At 41.8% G+C, this 14,965-nt stretch overlaps 1 protein-coding gene across 3 annotated transcripts in view; it reads right to left on the reverse strand.

Moving 5' to 3' along the window:
• Nucleotides 1-541: 541 nt before the first annotated feature.
• Nucleotides 542-14,965, reverse strand: part of HECW1 (HECT, C2 and WW domain containing E3 ubiquitin protein ligase 1) — a 264,203-nt gene continuing 249,779 nt past the window's right edge. For all 3 annotated transcript variants that reach the window (XM_032182376.1, XM_032182375.1, XM_032182377.1), the window contains exons 27-28: nucleotides 14,062-14,260; nucleotides 542-5,753 (exon numbers count right to left, since the gene is read on the reverse strand). In XM_032182376.1, coding sequence (XP_032038267.1) covers nucleotides 5,642-5,753; nucleotides 14,062-14,260 — 311 coding nt within the window. In that variant the 3' untranslated portion in view covers nucleotides 542-5,641. The remainder of the gene's footprint in view (nucleotides 5,754-14,061; nucleotides 14,261-14,965) is intronic.

Below are 14,965 nucleotides of genomic sequence, written 5' to 3' on the forward strand. Positions count from 1 at the left end.
ATCTGTCCTGGAATGTGCTAATGAAACATGCCTGAGATATTACAGTGACGAGCAGCAAGGAGATGGGTGTGACATCCTGAGAATGCCAGAGCATCTGCTACTTACTTGCTGTCAACACTTAATGCAGACCTAGCATATGCTATTAGGAAATCATCTTTGCACTTGCATTTCATACCTGCAATGCAGTAATTAGACTCTGGAAGTGAGGTATGTACCTCTTTGTCCCTGTTTGCCCAGAGGTTTTTCGTAACGAGGAATAAGCTCACATGCTTTCAAGGCAGAGCTGGTCTTAGGGTAGTCTAGGAGAGCACACAGGTTATGCACACTTACATGGAGAACCTCAGGTTTTAGACGTACCTAGGAAATTGAACAAAAGCCATGGAAAGGTCTAAATGCAATGGTTGGAAAGGATAAGATCCTGCCCTGGCAGAGGAAGAGCAACTCCGTAAGTCAGTGGACTTCAACCAGTGCCAGTATCCCCCCACTCCAGTGAAATGCATCCTCTACAAAAGAAATTGTTTGCAATAGACAGTCCACACAGTGCCATAACAAAGTGATTTTATTGACATTCCTCTATAGTGATATGGTTGAATAGAAAGCACAGCCTGAATATCATGTGACATTTTTCTGTCAATATAAGCAAAGTCAGTCCAATAATGAGGACCATTCCTGCCATTGACTTGGTGTAGTCTTTAACAAAAACATAACAGACATTTCTGTTAGAGAAATTGGAAGCTGCAGGGAATTTGTCTAATGGTACAATATTTACTATACCTAGTATCTACCATCTACAGGCACCTGTTTTGCTACTAGAACAAAGGAACTACATGACTCACTAGAGAGAAAGTAACAAACCAATCTGTTGGACCTTGTGATAACTGGAAAACCTATCCCAGATTTAGTATATTGCAGACAGTATTTTTTTTTTAAATAACAAACACTGAGGTACAGCAAGTATTATAATAAAAAAGCACCGCATTTATTGTAGAAAGATCTGTTGGTCTGCGTTTGACTGAAAGTGTTCAATCTTGACTGGGAAGCCCTACTAATACTACTGTGGAGACAGGGCAAATAATTTTTATTTCAACAGAAATGAAACATATTTCCAGTCAAATTCATACTGCTGGAATTCAACAGACTACCACAAGATTAGGATGAGGTTAGCTCCTTCACTGTGCGTAGGTATTTTAGTTTATTTCCTAATTGGTTTCCAAATTCATTATCTGACTGTTTTGAGCTAGAGGTATGTCAACTCCCTGTTGCAGTGAGACTAGAACAACAAAACACAAAACCAACTTCCTCCCCTTGGTTGTCCCTCAGACTAGAACACGAACTCAAACCTTAGCTACAGTTAATCAAAAAGTTCATGGGCACTTGAGCAAACTGGGTGAAAAATGTCCTCTGTGTCAGACCTGTACAAAACTCCTGATTTCTCTGGTAGATGGAGCTTGGATCACTTACTTCTTGCCTTGTCATAGCCACGGATCTCCCTAGAACATAAAAGTCAAGTTCTGAATACGCACAACCACACGATCGAAGCCGAGTGCTCATGTCACGCACTGCAGACCCAAGTGACGTTTGTAAGGTTTAGACCTGACGCAGTCAACAGGAAGGTATGGATGTGTTTGTACTGGATCAAATCCTGCATAGCACGTGTGCTTGAACAGTCAGTGTGACTACTTCAAGGTGGAAGACCTAAAAAATACCCATTTTCATTCTCTTATCTTCAGCTTAATGCCCAAATAGCATCAGGATTTAATCAACAGCAATATTCCTTTTGTTCCTTCTACCATGAATACCATCACAACAATCTCTGAGAAAAATAACAGCTCCCTGAAGCCAAACGTACAAATTACCAATATTAATTGCTCCTATCAAAGACTGCGATTCAGGAAAGCTGTCAGATTGCCTATTCCCTTTTAAAATCCACTGATGTTGGTGTCATATCTTTACCTAGCCAACTCTGTGTGTAAATGTAACGGAGGTGAAGGAGACGAGCAGATTGCTTTGAATGCTCATTGCTCACATATTTCACCGCAAGTCTGCCCTATGGAAAATGTTAAAGTCTTTCCTGGGAGAAAACAATGAAAACAGAAATTCTGTCATTAACAGTCCACATGTTACATATGCAAATACAGACCTGGAGAGAGCACAAATACGAGTCACAACGCTTGGATTGGAAGGTGAACAAGGAAGGCTATATGCCTTGCATATGCAGTAATAACAACAAAGTCAATTAATTACCTAATGGGCAGGTTAAAGAACAGGGCAGGGGAGGCAGGTTCCTCCCGGCGCCTGTTAGCATCGTTCTCTCTCTCGCTGACTCCAACATTGCAGTGCCACCTGCGTGCACAGCTTCCCCTTCATTCCAGGCTGGGGCCGGATTCAGCCCCCGGTGTGAGCACAATGGATGGAAGAATGCACAGTGAGGTGGCGAGCCGCATATCCCGGGAGTGATGTCAGTGCTTGAAAACTTACCGGGGCAGGGAGTTTGGGAAGAGAGGGATAGAACCGGGATGGTACAACACGAGAAAGGCAGGGAGTAGCATGGCATTTTCTTCCTCTTTATGAAATAACTGGCTGTCTTCCTCTATTCCTGGTGTTAGATCCAAAATAACCTGCAAGGCCATCTCTGTGATCTTGTTACTTTAATGTCATCAGACACCTACGAAAAGAACCTTTAAAAATTACTCCTAGCTTGTGTGCTTGAAAGAAAGCTTTGGGCCAAGGATTTTGATGGGAAGTAGCTAGCTATGCTGTATGTTTCCTAGGGCAGGAATGGACAAGCTGCTCGAGATGGCATTTGCCAGATGTGGCGATTCATGCCACCCCATCTGGCCCTCAGTGTGTGGCGAGTGCCAGAGCATGTCATGAAGAAGAATTTCAGGAGAAAGCCTTTGTTCTTTCAGTCAGTGGGTTTTGATGCCGTCTCTGAAATACAAATATCTTTTATTAAGCTACAAAAAATAGTTTCACTTCTTCTTAACAAAATAGAGTTTTTAAATACTTTAAAAATTTAACTATACAGCATTGTAAAGATTGGATTTTTTTTTTATTTTTTATTTTTTAAATTTTTTTAATATATATTTTTACTGCTTTTAACTGTGCTAATGAGACAGCTCTTGATCCACTATTTTCTTTGGCCAAACAGGGACCAACCACTTGGATACTTCTCTGTCTGTTCTTCTAGGGTTGGAAGACATCCAACACTTGACATAGTGCAGATACCTTTGTAACATTACCATTACCGGGAATAAAGCAGGAACCATACACCAGTCACTGGTGTATGGGGGCCTGGTGGTGAAGAGGCAGAAATTATGTACACTAGAAGATTTGGTTCGGTCTCTCATGGTCTGACTCACACTGATGTAGCTCATGTGCTCATGACAGATGTTCTCAGAAAAAAAGATTTCTGTCTACTGTGCAGTGGGGCTGGCTGGACAAGTAGAATAGATGCCCGAGAGCTGGTTTGTGGAAACAACAAGCATCTTTTTTGGTGTCTGGTATAATGAAGCTGGCCTGTAGTCAAGGCCTCTGTACACAACTCTAATACGAGTACTCAGTATGAATAGCAACACATACTATAAAATAGGTCCTCGGTAAAAGCCATACGATTAATTGCTATAAAAGTGGCTGAAATGTTACAGAAATAGAATGAATAGGCCAATTTAGATATCCCAGATATTCTATATATCATTAATAAAAGCTACTGCATCTGCTTAAACACATATTTTTTTGGGTCCATCACTTTCAGATAGTTACTGAACTAAGAATCAAAGCAGGAGAATGATCTAAAATGCAGGATGAAGTTTTCAAAGTGCAATGAGTTTCCGTATAGCCACCATAAAAAAATAATAATAATAAAAAAAGGACTGGGGTCATTTGGAGCTAAAACTTCTGGGAATAAGACATCAGACATTGAACTGATCTCCTGATTTACAGTTTTCTGAATCACAGCTAACACACAACAGCAACAACCCCCACGGAGGTGCGGTATTTCATGTGAGCTGCTAGACAGTATGATATTACCTTCTCACTTACCTTCACTCACCCTTTACATGTCTCTCACTTCCTATTTCATGGATCCTTTAATGTGTTTGGCATCAGAAGGAAAGATACTTCTCACTTCCTTTTCCCAGTTAAGACAAACACTTTCAATCTGAGATTAGTCTTGGAAAACAAGGGCAGCAAAGATTAATAAGTAGAACACAATCAGAGCAGTGAGGCTGACTGCAATAACCACAGCAAACGCCGTCCAAAGACAAGCCTACTGCTGTTACTGCTGTTTTCCTTTTGTTCCCTGGTTTCAGAGTTGGAATGCGAAGTACATCAAATTGAAGAGGGTTGTGCCTGAAGTGATACGAGATCCATCTTAAGTTTAGTGGTACCTAACATGGCTGGAGGGCCTCTGGGCTTACGCTAGGAGGAAGTACAAGAAATTTTTCACAGTATGAGAGTTACAGCCCCCTTCATCCCTGACAAGCACCCCCATTCACTGCAGCTTCTCATTCCATAGACCCTAGACTAAAACCTTCTGTCTGCAGCCACTCTTGAGGTTATGGAGATTTGCACTGAACAAGAAAAGAAAAATGACACAACCGAAAACCGCCACCAGCAACCATAGATTAGCCCAGTCTGACAAAAAATAAATGGCTTCTGACACAGGGGATGGGATTGTCTAGACTTCTCGTTTGGAAAGGAGCGTTTTAAACATCAGAAAACAAAGATCTGTTAAACAGAATCCACGGGTATTCGTAAGATTAGAACATTCTTCTTATTTCCCCTTTGCCTTGTCATATACAATACTAAGGTAAGGGAGCCTTGTCTTTATGCTACATAATAAGAGATCCTTCTTTAGAGTGCACAGCCTTGTGCTTCTTGTGTGGTAAACATAACAATAGAGATGCCCCTCCCAATATCTCTGAAGCGCAAGTTCTCTCCAGTACTGGCAAGGAACAATCGTAACAATCGCTGTTATGCTTTGCATTGCATTACAGGTTTTTTGTTTTTGTTTTTGTTTAGTTTTTGAAGGTCTTATCTGCACCATGTATCTGGGCCAGTTCCAGCTGATGCAACTGATGTGGATCATGAGTTCGTATATAAAAAATTCAGTTTTGTTCATAGGTGTCTCTCAGATGGACAATATGTACAGGGAAAACAAGGATGGATGAAGATGTATTTGACCAGCTCCTAGTACTGGATTCAACTGTTAAGAAGTAAGATGGGCTGTGGATTGATTTAGTAGATGTGGGCATATAAAAGCTTGGAATGCTTGATGAGTTTTTTTTTTTATTTTTTAATCAACGTAGGTGGAAGTAAACATTTATTAACATTTGGTCAAGTGTAGTGTAACTTGCATTTGTATTTTCATTGTTATTAATGGAGGTATGTAGAGATATACAGAAACCTTGAGACAGTTGTTTTTCTATTGCATACAGACTAGCAGTCCATTGGAAACAGGATGAAAGCATGAAGGTTAGATCTTAGAGGGTGGCAGTTCTTCATGCACAGCTTTTGTCAATCTTGATTTTTTTTTTGTTTTGTTTTCAAAAATAAAAACATGGGAAACCAAGATCAAATGATGTTGGAGAGGAAAGATGACATCAACAGCCAGAGAAACACCAGAAGTGCCTGAACCCCCTCATTCAAGTCCAAAGGTGCTAGTTTCTTCAACAGCTGTCAACAGCTTTTCATACAGCATAGAATATGAGGGGTAAGGTGGAAGATCCAAACGGTTGAAACACGTGTGTGCCCTGCAAAAGGAAAATATGCTACATGTTAAGTTCATTCTAAATAAATACTTGAGGAAACAAGAATTGAGAAAACAAGTTCCTACTGAGACTCAAGACATTCAAGTTCACTCAAGAGAGATCAAAGAAGTTCTAATATTAAAGTAAAACTCTTTAATTCCCCTAAAGTCTGAGGTACTGAAATACATGTGCACATACACATGGATATTTCAAAAAGAAGATACAAGCAAACTATAACATAACATCATTCCCTTCTACCCCTGCATTAGATGGTGCAGCGATCTGCAGGGATCTTCACGGAGGAAAATGCTGGAGGTCACTGAGGAGCTCGGATTAGGCCCTGACAGTGCCTAAAACTCTACCATAATTTTGGTTGCCTCGAATTTCTCCCCAGCTACCCCCAAAAAAATGCAACTCAGCTGTACATCCAACACGAGCAGCTAGTAAGTTTTGTGCTAGCCAACAGGCATAATATGATGGATGATACTGACAGAATGTGCTTATAATGAGGCAGGGCTGACTGGTAAAAGGCCATTCAGCTAACTGAAGAAGAAAGGTTGCTAAAAAATGTTCCCTTAAGTCAGCTGCTGGCCATCTGCTGTAAGCCTGGCCTTTAAATGTTATTTATTTGCAGTAGCCAAGGCAAAAGCAAAATATTTTGTGCAGAGCAAGCTGCCAACATGATGACCCTCTCTTCTCCCAGTTCTGTCGTTATATTTACCCCCAGTTGGCAGCACCTTCAAAAGAAACCGTGGAATGGGCCCCATGCGTGCCTCCACCTTGCTGCAGCTTTACTGGTAGCAGCAATTAGACCCAGATGCAGGCTGCAGTTCACCGTGTGAGGTGCTATACAAATGTGAGGCAAAGAAACTGTCCCTGCCCCAACAGTTCATCCATTTCCACTGACAGAAAAATGCAGAGCTCATTCATCAAACAGGAAGGGCACACTTTCATTAAAATTGCTGCATTTTTTTCAGTCTGCCTTTAGTTTTACACGATGCTGGAAATCATTCTGTTCCCTCTTGCTCCCTCTGATAAATTTGAATTGACAAAACCCCGCGTATGGAAACGTAGCGTTGGTGTCTAATAACATCTAAGCTTCTGGTATGTTTAGAAGCAGTGAAGTTGTTTTACTTCTAGCTTTTCTATCTCATACCCTGGTACAATGTCATTTCTTCCACAGTGAAGCACAAAAGCTACACTGGAGAAACTATGTGAAACCCTGCTAGTCATCTCTTAGGCCACCCACAAAGTGGGAAAAACGATGCTGGTAGATGGGCTGGCCTGAGACTTGCAGATTCAGAGGGAGAGTTTTATCAGGCACTGATGGTGAATCATTAAAAACAATCGGGCAACTGAAATAGCCAGAGGCACGTAATCTTCACCGCATCACACAATTTCAATTAGGAGAGCTTTTACCATCTTTTCTTTTTTTTCCCTCCTGAATGAAGATTTGTTAGCTGGTTGGTCCCAGAGAGAGTGTACAATAAACACAGAATTTGCACAAATGAGCTGGGAACACGCAAGAGCTAGCAAAAAATGAACATTAATAAAGCCATTATTTAATATAGTCCTTGAAATTAAACGTGGCAGATCATGTGTATTATCCACGAGCGCTGTTTATTTATCTCAGCAATCTTTGGCAGCCTAAGTTGTTTCTACAATTCATTGCCAATACATATCAACCACTGGGAGTTAATTAACTGAAGGCTTCTTGCAGTCCATTCAGGACATGTTTACCGTGGGTAGGAGAGCGCCATTCAGAGCATTGGCCTTGAGGTGCTCGGCTGCCTGGCTCCCGAACTGGAAGCTGTACAGTCATGATTGCTCAGGATGGCAGCTGTGCTGTTGCCCATTCCCTAAGCCTGAAGTGGTGTCTCTGCGTGGTACGTGGTACCTAGCTGAATGAGACCAAACCATCTCAGGTGTTGTTGTCCTGCACCTTACTATGTGCAGCAGACATATCCACAGCCACTGACTGATGTTTACTTTCTTGTAGGCATTTGTCTCGACTGATCCATCTCATTTCATATCATTTAAGGAAGCCTTGAAATGCTGTTGACTTTTAGTCATTGACCTCGTCAAACTCAGAAAAAAATCCATTCCTTCTCCTGTGACAGGGTTTACTGAAGTGGGCTCTTCTATAGCAGGGCTCAAGGAATTTACTGTGGAAAGAAACTATTACAAAGACAGGAAGAAAATGCTACTGTGTCTAGAAGAAACACTAAAGCATTTTGCCAAGCAACACACTTGTATTCCCCAGTTCAACAACTTTATACAAAAAAATCTGTTCATTCCAAAAAGCCCCATCAAATCAAGAAATAAAATTTATTTTCAGGAGTACTATGCAGGTTAGGTTTACACTTTACCTATTTAAGGTTCAAGACACAATATATTGCTGGCTAAAGGACAAAACCTGAGTTCAAAATCTTTTCTATGAAACTAACGTAGATCCACTGCAACTCCAATGATACCAGTGAAGCCCACTCAATCTTACAAGATAATTATGTGCAAAATTATCTGGAATACACTCGGTAATGGGCCTAACTGGTTCTTTGCTGCAAAGGCAAGAGATGGTGTCTACTTCCTTAACTGAACAACATATTCTGCCTTAGCTGAAATAAAAGAGGGGGCTGATCAGTACCACTTCTTTTCCTTCTCTCCTCAGCATTACTGTGCATAGCCTTTGCCTCTTGCAACTGAAAGCTGAAACCTTTATTTTCCGAACAGGACTGAAGACAAATGGCTTGGTCTCTATTCCATTATATCACATGCTGTGTGATACTGCAGGGGCAATGAAGAGGAAAGGGCATTTTCCACAATATTCAGTGTTGTGCCTTGTCCTCCAAGGGGACAAGTTCTTCTTGGATGGTTCTGATTTCCTACTGCTGATCCCAGTGGCAGTGACTACAGTAAGCATAATTCAGGGGACACTTGCTGTTTTCTAGCACTGAGCTTGCAACACATATCTCGGGGTGAAAACATTACATCAGCAATGCAAGAAACAGTCACTGCAATGAGAGAAGTCTTTCTTCCCTTAATTAAGCCCCCATCCATGTAAGCCTGCTGACATTTGAGAGGGTGTTCATGGAGTGAGAGGTCTGGAATAAGAGTTGATTGGTGAGAGCTTTTATGGAAAAGATTCTGGCTGCTCTAGAAAAAATGCAAGATCGTCATGCAAACCAATTCTGACCCCCATATGCCCTCATCCTCCAGTAAGTAAAGCAGTAAATGGATCACTTAGAATTTTGTTCTTCCTGGCAGTCTGTCTTTATTGCTCAACGCAGTTTTGGTGGTCTGATCTTTAATCTCTCTCACTGTTCACAGTGCTATGCTATTTCTTTCTGTTTAAGAATTCTCTCTAAAAATCACTTGTATATTTTTTAAGCTTTCTACATTTTTCTGTTGTTACTTCCTTTAACCCGCAAGATGACAAGAGTGCACAGGCAGTAAGAGTGCACAGAACTCCCTCCTATCTTATCTATAGCTTGAGCCTACCAACTAAAGTCTGCAAGACGTGCATGGCGAGTGACATGACCATGTCTGTCAGGCAGAAACCAGGCATTTCTCCCTTTTCACCTTGCTTTCTTTAGTTGACCCTGCAAACCCCTCTTTGATCAACCTCAGGACCCACAGGTATTGTCTGTTACTCCTTTTGTCTGTAAGAAAGAACACATATGCTGCCTGAGAACCACTGCTCAATAGACAGACGTCGACTTGTAGATGGTATTTCTTTTGCGTGTGAGAAAAAAAGAGGAAAGAGAAGAAGAATGGGAGATAAGGAAGATAGAAGAGAGCACAACACACACATTCAGTCCACTGGGAAAGGAGGAACAAAGGAGAACAAAGTTCTTTGTAGTCACACACAATCTTTTTTTAATTGCTACATGGGATTCTGGGGTGATTAAATAGTTGCTTATCTAATGGAGAGGGACAGAACTGTCTTACAAAAGATCAGATCTTTACTAGCACTAGTAACCTTTATCATACATAACCCGCAGACAGTATGCTGGTAATACCACCCTGCTGAATGAAAATCTCTTTTGATGAAAGGGTAGTTACAACTTGGCAGTGATGGGGAAAGTGGCCTCATTGCGTCAAATGTGATTATATAAATCACTGGGATACATTCTGAGGTCCCTGCTTAATTGACACACAGACAGAAATAACCTTGGAGCTCACATGAGCTTTGGCCAGGTGGGGAGCACAACCAGAAGATGGGGCAGTGGCATTTGTAGGCTGAACACTTCGCAGGCTGAGATTTTAAGAAGAGGAAGCTGTTGCCTCCAACAGCTACATGTATAGTAGAAAGCACTGCTGATTCTTTGCATAGGTGTGTTTCGGTCAGGAGTTCTGCTACCACAACATCAGATGAAGCTATGTTGTTCCTACTTGAAAGCCACTGTCTGTTCAGTAAGGTTGTGGAGGGAACAAAGAAAAGACTTTGCAAAACCACTGCTAAAACTGGTTCAGTGTTGAATATCTACATAACCCAGGAAGAAAAGGCTTCCTGCTTCAGAAGAGGGTGTAGCTGGAAGAATTCTCCATTCATCCCTACTCAATCCACAGAGAGCAGAAAGCCAAGTCAGCTAAAAGAATTAAAGTAACTCCTATTACATTAAAGTAACTCCTATTTAAGGAGAAAGTTTTTCGCATTAAATAGGGAAAGTAAAAGCCAGCCTTGAAGAACGAGGGCTTGAACCTGTTATCTATTCAGTGTTATTTCACCTGATATACTCCATCTGTTTGGAAGAAACCACACTGCACATTTACACCAACAGAACAGTAAATCTGGCATTCTCTTTGGAGCCTGCTGTAGGGTTATCATCTGGAGGTCTGGGATTACAGTGGCAATCTTTCTACTGCGTGTGGATTCCAAGTAAATACAGACAGGGATAATGTGTCTGCTACCAACACTCTCTATAAATAAACTGCTGGTGTGATCTAGCTTATTTGACTTAAATGAGCATATTATAATGCTGTTACCTGTTTCTGTAGGAGAAGAACTGGTACTGATAAACAAGCGCACCAGTAAACTTAGAATGGAATTAATGGATTCTCAACCTTCCTGAAAAAAAGTCTTGTTTATCCACGGTGCTTTCTAGGTGCTTTGCATTAGTGGTTATTCTTTGAAAAGTATTGCATTTCTGCGATTTACAGCTTCTGGGCGTGCCGCATCTCTGCTGCTACTTCAAGAGTAATGGCTGTCGTAAGTATTACCACATCTTTGCTCACTATAAGCAAACAGCAGTTGCATACTCCATTGCCAAAGTGCAAGAACAAGACTTAAGGCAGAGTTGCCTAACTACTTCAGCCATCTGGAGCAGGAGTGAGAGGATACAGGAGGAGTCCTGGGCTTTTCTTATGCAGTTAGAAGTTACCTCAATACTTTGCAAGACACCTGAAGACCCAAGGGCCAGAATAACCTCTCCCCAGGGACCCACCATCTACCTGGATGGCAGGAAAGCCAAATGCATCAACTTTTTGCAAGCTTCACTAACACCTCTCACAGCACTGCATGTATGGGGGCAGGGCCTAAGAACTAAGGGGAGTAATTAAGAGGTGCAATCTGTATCCGATCACATGTATGACCAAATCTGATGATTGCTAAGACACACGAGAGAGCTGTTCTTTTCCCTAGGACTTTGAAAATGTGGAACAAGGTAACTCTTGCTGTAAAATTGTAGGAATTGTTAGAAGTAGAAGGGAATTTGTTGTGGGTTATTTTAAACAGCTAACATTGCACTCATATTATATCACAGGGGCCAAAGGCCTAAAGGATATGACATATGACTTTTTTTAGCCTCTAAATCTAAGTAAATATGTAAGTAAATCTAAATAAACATGAGCAAACCATAATCGGGCATTTAAAAAAAGTTTAAAATAACATTTGTTTAGTTGCCTGACTAAGGATTTAGAAAGCCTCCAGGTTTAGTCTGTGTGTTTTATGTATTTCTTAACACTGTGTATACTTGGCAGCACCCCATAATTTTATAAAAATACAGGTAGTAATTCACAGCGATCAAGCTGTGTTTATTCCCGCGAGCAAGCGTTGTTTCTCTTTCCCCTGGCTAAAATGAACGCAGGGCTCTGAGACTTCTAAAAGGTGCTAATAACTTTCACCTGGAAAAGAGGCCTCTTTCAGGGAGAGCAACAAGTTCAGTGATCAGCAGACAAACACAAAGCTGTTAATGTGAATATCTCGAGGCTAACTGAATCTAGGTCATAAGTAATGCCTAGGTTCACAAAAAAAGTTAAGCAGAGCAGAAAGAGGCCAATTACCTTTTCAGAACTTGTTGGGTCAGCCCAGGGCATTTTCTGTGCACGCGCCAAGGTCCACCCTCCCCGCTTGCCCCTTCCCATTGTGGGGAGTGCAGAGAGCTTATGCTGAAACGCTGTGCAGTCTGTGAGCTCCAATTGCTGCCTGCCTATGGGCAGGAATGCTTCTGGTCAGCTCCAAAACTGTTACACAGAACCAGCCTATATATGTATGCTGCAAAAGGAAGATCGGGCCTATGCACAGCAAACTGCAGCTCTCAGGCTTTCTTTCCACATTGCTGGCTGAAGCTCAGAGGGCATGAGTCATCTCACCGACCTTACACGTTTCCATCTGTTTTTAAATCTCATTGCCTACACCTAGCTTTCCTCTAGGCTCTAGGTCTCTCTATGGTCTCTGTAGAGTCTTCATGGTCAATGGAAATAAATCAGAATGTACCAGGTGTGATTCAGTCAAGCTATCTTAAAAGCCTGTGTTAAGGTGAGATGAATCATGCCTTAAACACACTTCCTTCCCTTTTCCTGACTTTAGAGGGAGTCCATCTAAGATGTTATCTCAGAATGTCTGCTGATGCAGTGCCCTTGGTCCAGCTCCTGCACATCCCCACTGCATAAACATGGGAAGGTTTGGACTTAAGACAGTGAGCAGACTCAGACTTCTCCTCTCCAGAGAACTCTGGAGGTCTTCTCAAGTCCATCCTCACAGTCTGATTCTGTGTAAATAATATGGATGGCAAGCGACTAGAAAACGGGGTCAGACCCACAGTTAATGGACTGCCTGAATATATCTGCAAGTCTGTGAGAACAGATTCTTGTTGCGCGCCATGAAAGTAGTTAGCCTCCTTTGGACTGCAGCTGAAGTCAAATGATAAGAGCCCAAGGGACTCTCTGAAAATGCCTTCTGACCTGGATGGTCTGCAGCCTTTCTGCAAAAGACTTGTCCTGATTCTAGCCAACCCTGGCCAGCAGAGTCACCAGAGGAAACTGCGAATGTAGGCTGGTAAGCTGCAAAACATATCTGGGGGGTTTCAGGGTCTCCTTTGGCTTCCAGTTCATTTCCAGGAGAATAATTTAAATGTGAATAGACACTCTTGGAGTGCTGCAAGAAAGCATCCTTTGGAGGGCAAATGTTTGGTAAAAAGCTCACTCAGCAAATTAATCTCAGAGATGAAAAGTGTTCTGTAACCTCAATGGGGTAGAGTCTTAGGAAACTGTATGGACATTTGAGAAAAGGTGACTCACTTCAAGGGGTGGAAGGATGGGTGCTGGTCATGGATAAAGTGCTGGAGCAGAACTCAAAGCTCAATGCTATTGCTGGCTGTGCCACAGCTCTTCGGTAGCCTTAGTAAGTAAGACCACCTGGTTCCTTTGGTGCCCTGGTTCCTTTGTACTTAAAAAGGAAGATGACCTCTCCTTTGGGAAGTACCGTGAAGTCTGTTGGCCCTGTATGACATTATGGCTCATTTGCTTATAGTTCAGGCTGGCTGAACTCGATGTAACATATTGAGCATTACTACCACACAGTCTGAAGCCCCTCCACTAAGCTTCCTCGTGATGAAAAAGTGGAACCATCAGAGCAAATGAAGGGATTACGCTTAGGTCTCTGGCCAAAAATCAGAGGTGCATTCTGGCTTTCATGGCTCTGTAACTTCCTAAGTATTTTTACTAGTATTTTGCAAGTAAAGGGAACAGAATCAGCTGACAAGCTCCTGGTGTTCTGGATCTAATACAGAATCAAAATAAAAGAACTAGGTTTAGATATATGGAAAGCTTTACCTTAACCTTTTCCCAGGGTTCAAAGTAGTTTAAATTGAGACTTGAAATCAAAAACAAACAAACAAACAAAACAAAAGAAAACAGCAAAAGAGAAACACTTTTCTCTGAATGTAATTACAGAAAAACATGGTAATTGTTTCTTTGCTGTTTTAAGATGTCCTTACCATATTCACTGTCTTTGACTGGCAGAGAGATATAGCTAAGTACAGACTCATCTTTCTCACAGCACTTCTGTTCTTGTATCCTAGTCAGGACATACCTTGGGAGGGAGGTTATTTTTCCCCATTTCTCTATACAGAAGCGACGAAGTCCGTTGCTCCCTCGGAGAGCTGCAAAGCCCTCGTATGGCACACTTGATGTTCCAGTGACAAACTGCAACAACCGGAGTCTCTGCTCATTGTTAAATCTCTCTACTGCTGCCCAGAACCACCGTATTACTATGTGGCCATCATGGTAACCTAAACCAAGAAGCAAGAGAGAGAAATTAAATTCACACCCTTTACTATAACAATGAAATATGTTCTCACAAGCATGGAGCGGTAGATCTCCTACGAAAAGATCCTGACCTAACAATATATTTTTTTCTTGATGAGTGGTAGGTCATAGCCCCCCACCTTGTCCTGGCTCTGGATACTATAATATAACTAACTCATTTGAAATCCAAAAATTGAAATATGTACATCAGCTTCTGACAAATCCCTTGGCAAGAACTGGGGCTGCCTGCATGAGATATAAAAGGCCACTTGTGCTATGCCACACAGTTTGAGTCCTGACGACTTGACAATTTCTGGTTCCCAAATGTGTTCTCTTCTGGATTGCAATAGTGTCCAACATATGGAGGGGAGCTTGGGGCTGCAAGCTCTTCCCTGGCAAACCTCCCACCTGAGGGGCTCTGTGCTTTGGTTTGTGCTAGGGAAAGCCAGCATAAACCCAGGCTAAATCTCTTTCAATAGCTAAACTGAAAAAAAGGAGGAGGAGAATAACTTGGAGGACCAGCTGCACTTGTAGTTAACTGAGTATTTCAAGGTAACACAAAGGTTGGGCAGTCAGCAGCAAAGACCTAAGCCTTGTATTTCAGGGAAGGATACATAAACCTCAGGGGCTTTCCTTCTGAAATGCAGAACTCATGGATTTCACATTTATCCATCATCCAAGGAAGCCTG

The sequence above is a fragment of the Aythya fuligula genome, chromosome 2, assembly GCF_009819795.1.
Source record: "Aythya fuligula isolate bAytFul2 chromosome 2, bAytFul2.pri, whole genome shotgun sequence".
In the NCBI taxonomy this organism is placed as follows: domain Eukaryota; kingdom Metazoa; phylum Chordata; class Aves; order Anseriformes; family Anatidae; genus Aythya; species Aythya fuligula.